The 9,200-nt window shown below is 34.3% G+C and overlaps 1 protein-coding gene across 5 annotated transcripts in view; it reads left to right on the forward strand.

The window, feature by feature from the left end:
* The window catches only part of LOC106478511 (NACHT domain- and WD repeat-containing protein 1-like), a 164,530-nt gene that overhangs the window by 136,629 nt on the left and 18,701 nt on the right, over positions 1-9,200 (forward strand). For all 5 annotated transcript variants that reach the window (XM_022382126.1, XM_022382129.1, XM_022382130.1 and 2 more), the window contains 4 exons: positions 2,038-2,295; positions 4,679-4,802; positions 6,338-6,525; positions 6,864-7,207. In XM_022382126.1, the coding sequence (XP_022237834.1) occupies positions 2,038-2,295; positions 4,679-4,802; positions 6,338-6,525; positions 6,864-7,207 (914 nt within the window). The remainder of the gene's footprint in view (positions 1-2,037; positions 2,296-4,678; positions 4,803-6,337; positions 6,526-6,863; positions 7,208-9,200) is intronic.

The following is a 9,200-nucleotide window of genomic DNA, read 5'->3' on the forward strand; positions in this document are numbered from 1 at the left end:
GACAACTTGTTGTGTTAAAAAAGAGAATTCAAAAGAACGTACATTTTTTTATATTCAAAATAATGTTCTTCAAATTCGCACGCATAGTGAAACCACAAGTCCTAGCAAAATACATTTCATCTTTACTGCCCTTCATCGAAGAACATCAGGAATATTTCCGAAATCTGATCTTTTCAGAATTTTTTAGGATAAGTTAACCATTCTCTTTGAACTAGGTTGTTAAAATTAAATTAAAAGGACGGCAGCCTAAAACTACACGTATCAGAGTTTGAAGAAAAATGTGTACAAAATTAATGCTTCCCACAAGTATGATGAATCGTTTAAAGCCTATTTACTTCCTACAGTATCAATACTCCCAAGATAGTGGATACTAACATATGCGGACCTATATGTTATTCAGAGAATGTTTTTAGTACCAAATATTTATGAAATAATTGCAGAAGAATGTTAGATATCTATTAACAAATAATATAATTTATTTTGGCTCTTATGATGATAAATAAAGGAATTTGCATCATCTTATTTCATTATGGCGGATAGTACGACAGAATTGGCATGAAAAAGTTCAGTTCGTATTTATTGCCTTTGCAGTATGTAAATTCATTTAGGAAAACACTTTATCTTTACGTAATTTACCTACCATACTCGAACGAAATTACACCGTTGTCTTTTAATCATTTGCATTACGTTCAGTGAAACCGCTGTACTAATCAGATGCATAAACTACATGCTGCTCGTGCAGTTTTAGAAAGTTTAGAGCGACAGGAGAAGCCTATGTACCTTAAGGCAGACGCAACATCCCTCTGTCCTTTCCTCCTGAGCAACACTAACAATTCAAGCCACATATTGGTTGATCAACTAATGATGTGTTATAGGAAATCGATAGGAAAGCAAATCATTAATGCTACAGGCTCTAATCTGAGTTTGCTCCACAACAAATTTTGTTATGCTGTGGTGAAACAAGACTTAACTGCTAGTATCCGAGAAGCATGTCATCCACCATACCTCGCAACACGAAGTTGAAACTTATCACAAACTACACGTACAACAATCCCTATAAGTATTGATTTCATGTTCCATATAGGAGCCAATCCAAACCAAGTCATGTTTTTTGTTTGTTTGTTTTTTACCTTACACCTGCCCTGTTGAAATACAACTTTGGAGCATGTTACCATCCACGTGCCATATCCAATATGATTCTTTGCTGTTATTTATGACACACAATATTTTCAAGATTACCTACAGCCTTTAAAACACATTTCTGTTTCATTTTATTCTTTTGTGGTGATGTAAGCTATCTGAGGCACATAATGACATTTGACCTTCTCATTGAAGTTATTGAGATGCTACAATAATAAGGTTAATGTTAGTTAACAGAGCTGTTTTAATTTATGTATATATATATCATTTATTAGTTTTGTGAATAAAATGTGCATCTATTGTCTGTCGTAGCGTTCTAGTGGTCATAACTTAATACACATTCTGTATTAATATATCTATTTAATAGCACTTCATAAAAACTAAATGGTTATTTAAGTTTGTCTAAATCATGATGAAATTTCTTGTATGTACATAACAAATGAAATTTTCAAAATTCCTGAAAGAAACGTACATGCTCCAATAAAATATTTAATCTGATACAGACTGTAACGACTCACAAAGCTCTTTAGATCTAAAATTGTTCTAAATTTTCACACTTAACTCAGCTGTTGTTTAATATATATATATATAAGCATTGTTTCATCCGTCCATCTATTGCTTTTCTTAATAACTAAGTAAACTAATGATTATATTATTATATTATAATTTTAGTAATAATCATCTTTGTAACACAATTTTCAGATTTCGCTGAAGATGGAATAAGTTAATCAGAAACGTTCGAACCTTGTAAATAAAATGTTTTATGTTTTATCAACCGTCTTCATCTTCATTATGATACATAAAATCTTTGGTTAGGGCACTAAACATATACTTTATATGTTGAATTTAAATGTTGGTACTTTATAATATAATATTATTTCTCTTTCTTTCTAATAGATGGCACTTCTGAATTTTTAGACAGCCTTGTAAGTACTGCGCTGCGGTGGTGCAACAGTAATTCTTATCCTGCCCTTATTCCTCAGAACTCCTGGCTTAACTTAGTTTTGGCTCCTCAGGTAACAGTCATCACATGTCCTGGTCCAATCTCTCACATGGTTTCCACTCCAGATAGTCAGTACGTGCTATGCAGCACACAAGAAAAAATAATTCATATGTATAATCTACCTTCGAAAAACCTTATCAAAACCTTTTTAGGTTAGTAAAGAAACTATTTATTTGTTACTTTAAGTTTCTTACTAGCATTATCACAGAAAAACATGGTAGTTTATTTAGATGAGAATATTTGCCTGTAGAATCTACTAAAGTAGACATCAAGACCGATTTAGTTAATAGCATTTCTTCATTGCCGTATGGACTATATGGTGTCCAAAAAGTCTGGAACCTGGATAGGCACCTCAACGAATTTTACAGAATGTGTTCCATATGCTGTCCTTGTAAATCGAAACAAGTCTGGATTAACAGCAGGATTAAATTGACCTTCTCATGCTTTGACAGCGCAATAATCAATCGTGTATCTGAAATTAAGAAAATCACCTATGGTTTCAGGCTTTTCGTACACCTTGTATTTAAATAATAGTATTTACACGTGATGTATTTAACTAATAATATTTCTGTAGCTCATCTTGTCTATTTAGGTGATATCATTTGCACTTAGAGGATATCGTAATTTATTTGGATAATAATATTTATGCGTAGAGGACATCGTGATCTATTTAAGTAATAATGTTTTGTTCCAGATAGTAGTAATAAGTATGCTTCATTTTGATAGCAGTTGCTGGATGCGTACAGGACAGAGTAATCTGTTAAGATGTCCATGTTCCAACTAGTAGTAATAACTATATTCCATTTTAGCAGCAGTTGCTGGATGCATACAGGACAGAGTAATCTGTTAAGATGTCCATGTTCTAAAGAGTAGTGATAACTTTGTTCCATTTGGGTTGCAGTAGCTGGATGCGTACAGGACAGAGTAATCTGTTAAGATGTCCATGTTCCAAATAGTAGTAATAACTATATTCCATTTTAGCAGCAGTAGCTGGATGCGTACAGGACAGAGTAATCTGTTAAGATGTCCATGTTCCAAATAATAATAATAACTATATTCCATTTTGGTTGCGATAGTTGGATACGTAGAAGAACAGCTTAATTTTTTAAGATGTCTATATCCAAATAGTAATAATTATGTTCCATTTGGTTACAGTAGTTGGATATGTACAGGAACAGTACAACCTGTTAATATGTTCATGTTCCGAACAGTAATAATAACTATACATATACAGAATATCATTGTCATTTTACGTGTAAGTATACAAAGCAATATTTTCGTTTGTTTTGTGTATTTTAGGCGTAACTGGTTTCACTGTCAGTAAAAATTGTCGGTTCTTTCTTAGTCTTACAACTTACCCTGATTTATCATCAATAACCTAATGTTTAATTTGTGTTTGTTTGTTTTTATCCTTCGAATATTCCAAATACAAATTATATATATATATACTCTACTGGAATAGATATCGTCACAAATTACTTAACGAAACGGATATGAAATAACGTTACGGAATTCCCGTGATACCACAAGCTATTCTGTTATATGTCACATCCTATCCATCGTTCTTTTTCCTTTAAGAATTTCGTGAAAACTATACAAGGAATAGATGCGCAAAACAACTAACCAAACAGCACTCGCCGTCAATTCTTGGGCTACTCTAGTCATCAAATAGTGGTATTCGACTGTCACTCTTATAAAGCACCCAAGATCGCAAGGTGCAGAGCGCGTGTTTGCCTCGGATTCACAGTCTGAGCACGCTATCCGCTAGCCCACACCCAACTCACCATCTTTGTTTAATCGTTGGTTCCTGTACCGAAATCTACGAAGGATGTAGTTTTCGTTCCTTAACACAATAGTATCTCCATTTAAGGTTCTTATGATTTTCAAAATCGAACAGAATTTTGTTAGAACACACGGGATGTGATATTTGTTTTTGGACCCGAAATCTAAATGTTGATTTGTTTCAAGTTGAATTAAACAACCTAAGTGGTGAAAGTAAAGCATTGTTCAGTTTTGTTTTTTAATTATTTCAATCACTTCTTGTCAGCTAATGTTCTCCACAGTTTGCCGATATGTTTCTAATAAGAAATAATAATAAACTTGAAACGCACAACACACTGCTATGTCCGTACAATGGGGTTTGTTTGTTTCTTTCTTTCTTTCCTGAACTCTTTATTTTATTTCAAGAAAACCTTAGCAAAGTTCTCATTTAGTAATATAGAATAAACATGCAACAACTATTTTCGAATTATTGGAACATGTTCATAGGAGTAAGATGCGTTACAATTTCGGTGCTTTATAAATTGATTCCTGTCCTTAAAACTTATCATTTTCACTTTCGTCTGTGTCACTGCTAAGCAAAAACTTTATAGCACCAGCATAAATATGATTAGTGGTATAACAACGTTTCTTCTTTTGTACACGGAAATGTATGTGTACATATATATATCTTTAACATACCTTTTGATGTGTTATGTTTAATAATTAAAAATGCATCTTCTTGAAATTGTGATTATATTGTTTTCTATCTTAAAGGACATAAAGCGGCAATCACTTGTTTACATATGACTCCATCTGGACGCTATCTAGTGAGTGGATCAGAAGATACAGATGTAATAGTATGGGACGTAGAGAAAGGATCTGTGAAGCATCGACTAAGGTATACATTTAATCCATTATACCTAATATCGTAGTTACTGTCATTATTAACTTTGCCCTATTAATCTTACTGTTATCGAGTGAATGACTTCTGCTGTTATTGTGTTTATATCTTAGTTATCATTTATCACATTTTGTTTTGTTTGTGTTTGTACTTTAAAATAATTATTGTTGACACATATTTTGAGGTTCGTATCATAGTTTTACTAGTTATTGCTGTTGTTATCTTCTTTATAATTTAATTAACGTTGTTGTTGTACTATTTTTTTTGTTATTGTGTGTGTGTGTGTTTGCATTGTCGCTGCCTCACGAATATGTATTGTTCTTCCGATTAAAGTTACCCATCGTTAATGCTGTTTACTTTAAATCTTAATGTCTTTTATATAACATATTGTAACGTTTTTATCGCTTCTCCACTGTGTTCATGACAGTTTTTCTTCTTATATAAACATTTGCCATTGATATTGTTATGCTTACCTTGTTTCAATAGGTTTCTGCACTCTTAACACGACTTTACTCTTTATTGTACTTATTACGTGTTTAACAAATAAAAGTGTCCTAATTGTCTTGAGCCAAAGACTAAATAATTTTCTTCTTCCATTTATACTTAAATATGTTATGAGAAAAACAATTGTTTCAGCAGTAAAATAAATAATCGAGCCCTTAACATATTGTGCAAAAAAAAAAATGAAACAAAAGTAAATGTATAATGTCATGGAAATATTTCTGGAAATGCACAAGCGATATATTGAGTGAAGTCACGAACAACGAGTAATTACAACCAGATGGCCAATTTATTAATTCTATAAAATATCGTCTCAGAAAAGACAAAAGAAAATCGAATAAGTTATATAATGCTCTAGTAGTTTGTGAGTGAGCTTCTTTACTTTACACAGATCATTTCAGCTAGTTTTCGTGCTGCCATGCAGTTTATCAAGGTACGATTGTTTGGTCACCTTTTGACCTTTTCATATTGTGACATTTTGCAAAACAAGTTGTGGTAGCAAGTGTACCATTGGCTTTTTTACCTTGAATATATTATTACATCACATTTGCTGTATACTTAGGATCGTCATGTTTTTGAAGAGGAATATCTGTCTGACTAGTTTTTTTTCTGAGGGAATAGCATGATGGATTATAATCTACCTGTACATCTCAGCACTCAAGGTGCCATCAATTTTGCGTGGATCATTGACACCGTTGGCTGAGATGCAACCCGAGTGGCATTCCTTTAGAATTGGTCATTTGCAAAGTTTGTCCTCACCAGTCCTATAATTATTTCTGATGTTGTATGTATATGATCAATATATTTGTGTATTATTTCGCCCCTTTATTAGTTACTTAAGTAAATTTCATCAAAATATACTTAATAGTATAACAAAGGACACATTTGAAATTGTGAAATTATTAGTTAACAACTAGAATACCTTACAGAAGCAAATAAGAACTTCTTTTCAGGTTAGCCGTGAAAATTCATTCAGTTGTTCTTGTATCTCCTAGTACCTTTTTTCATAAAAAAAGTACATTTATTTACAGTTATCACATAGCTGGAGTTTTGTGCGTTGCAACAACAAACTCGGAAACATTAGTTTTGAGCGGCTCAGAAGTCGGAGTTGTGATTGTTGCTCGACTGGATTCAGGTCACGTCGTACAAAGATTGGAAAATCACCGAGGTGTGATTAACTGCGTAGCTGTGAACAGTGGCGACGACATTTTTGTAACAGGTGAAAGATCGTTTGATAAGTAAACTTTTGATTGTTTACAAAATACTACAGACTGTGGAAATCTGGGGAATTATTATAGAAAAAAAAACACTTAGCGTAAAAGTACAGATGATGATGGAATTTAGAATGAAGCTTTAACTAATTTAGGTAAGAATAACTAAAAAATGAGAATTATCAGACGAAAGCTGAAATCAAGGGTAGGAATATTAAGTATAAATAAGGAAAGTATGAGATACAGGGTTAAAATATAGAAACATTCAAAAATAAATAGACTATCAATTTTTTGGCTTGGAAAGGTGTTTGCAGTACAGTTTGCAGTGCTTTTCTTTATATTTAAGGTTCCTCGGACTGCACTGTATGTATCTGGTGTCTTGAAGACTTCAAGCTTCTCAATACCATCACCTTGACTGCTTCTGTCTGCTATATGGAACTTTCTCGAGATTCAACTTTCCTTCTACTGGGCTGTGAGGATAACACAGTGCACGTGCGATCCCTAACTACTGGTTCGGATGTCCACTGTCTACAAGGTCACTCTGGCACGGTAACCAGTCTGTGCTTTGCAAGAGATAACTGTCGCTGCATTGTAGGATGTCACAATGGCAAGAGTTACGTGTTCGATATTCTTTCTGCAAAATTACTTCAAACTCTGGGAGGACATTCGGATGCTGTTACTAGCTTACAGGTATATAAGACGATCTAAATAGTCGCAGTCTTTTTATATGAGTGTTTGTAATGCAATTTTTAAACTTCTTGGTTAACTGAAACCAATTGGTATTCGATTGGTTTGGTTTGTTTGGAAGTTCGCGCAAAGCTGCACGAGGACTATCCGTGCTAGCCGTCCGTAATTCAGCAGTGAAAGACTAGAGGGAAGGCAGCTAGTAATCATCACCCACGGTCAACGAATAGTAGGATTGACCGTAACTTTATAACGCCCCCACGACTGAAAGGTCGAGCATGTTTGATGGGACGGGGATTCGTACCCGCGACCCGCAGATTACGATTCGAGTGCCCTAACCATCTGGTCATGCCAGGCCCCCAGTATTTGAACTAATAAATCAGATAGGTTCCATGACTAACACGAATTACCAACACCAGTTTTCACTGAACTAACAAGTTTTGGTCTGTGATTGAAGGGGTTCTTAAGCTATGAGAAACTTTAGAACTCAAAATACTCTTTTGTTTTTGTTTTGTTGTTGTTTTTTTCGTTCAAAGCGCATATCATAGGTTTTCATTTTATTATTGTTCTTCAGTAAAATCCCATTTCGTATCAAATCTAAATCAGATAGGTTAGAGTCTAATTAATAATGTCTGTGTCTCTGTCCGTGAAGAACATTTTTCTACTTCCGTACCTCTGGTCACCTTTCAGAGATTTTTAAGTATTGCCCAGGTCTCCAGAATCCTAGACTTACAAGTTAGATAACCCATTAAAAATATGTTGCGTTAGTATGAATAAACTGACCAATACCAGGGAATTTCTAGAAAATTTTATGCCAGTTATTAGTAGATCTGCCATTCCCATAAATCCAACGAAATAAATGACGCTTAAAACAGGTGAGACAGTTCCTTATTACATGGACCTCCATCCAGATTAAAATCAACATAAGATCACACTGAATAAACGAAATAAATATATTAGTATCAACTCATCCAGCAACTCAACAACTGTAAGTACCACTAGCTAAGAGAAAATATAGAAATTTTAACTGTAATATTGTTTTTTCAAAAAGTTACTAGCAGGCCGGGCTTCGGATCGAAGGGTCCAATGCTCGATACATGATACCAACGAACACGCATGCTCTACACTTTCAGATGTGGGCACATTATAAAAGAAATAGCCAATTCATTTTAATAAACCGGACAAAGCCTTTCTGGTGGTGGGTGCGCCTGGTTGATTGCCTTTCTTTTGTCAATAGCTCAAAATTAGGGACGATTACACAAAAATTCTAGGACTGTCTAACCTCGCTGCTTAGCCCACGTGCGCATAACGTGTTGTTCACGTTGAAAATCTCAATTCTATCTCCTTTTATATTGAGCACTCCCTAATTGCCTAGATTACGCATTTATTGTAACTGCAACATTGAGCGTTATCTCGATGTTTTTAATATACGGCACCGTTAGTCTCCTCATTTTATAAAATGTTAGCATTTCTTATGTATCGCTGCGTCTAATGTTTTCAAAATTCCGAACATAAACTGTACCAAAGAATAAAGGTAATACGGTTCATCATACGCAGATATTTCACTAGTAACCATCAGGCAGATCTAGGTTAGCTTAACGATTGATGAAATTACAATTTGTTTTTACCTCTAGATTTAAGAGTTTTTATTGAACTCAAGTCAAACAGCTGCTCACCAAGCTGCTTTATGAGATATTTGAAAAAGTAGACAAGAGTAAACATAAACGAATAATAATGGTATGCATGATAGCTCTTCTTATCGGTTTTACCATCTTAAAAGTTTTACATGTTCTAAAGTTATTTCTCTACACTGGGCCCAGCATGGCCAGGTGGTTAGGGGGGCTCGACTCCCAATCCCCGTCACACCAAACATGCTCGCCCTTTCAGCCGTGGGGGCGTTATTATGTGACGGTTAATCCCGCTATTCGTTGGTAAAAGAGTAGCCCAAGAGTTGATAGTGAGTGGTGATGATTAGCTTCCTTCCCTCTACGTCTTACAC

The sequence above is a fragment of the Limulus polyphemus genome, unplaced genomic scaffold (assembly GCF_000517525.1).
Source record: "Limulus polyphemus unplaced genomic scaffold, Limulus_polyphemus-2.1.2 Scaffold219, whole genome shotgun sequence".
NCBI lineage: Eukaryota > Metazoa > Arthropoda > Merostomata > Xiphosura > Limulidae > Limulus > Limulus polyphemus.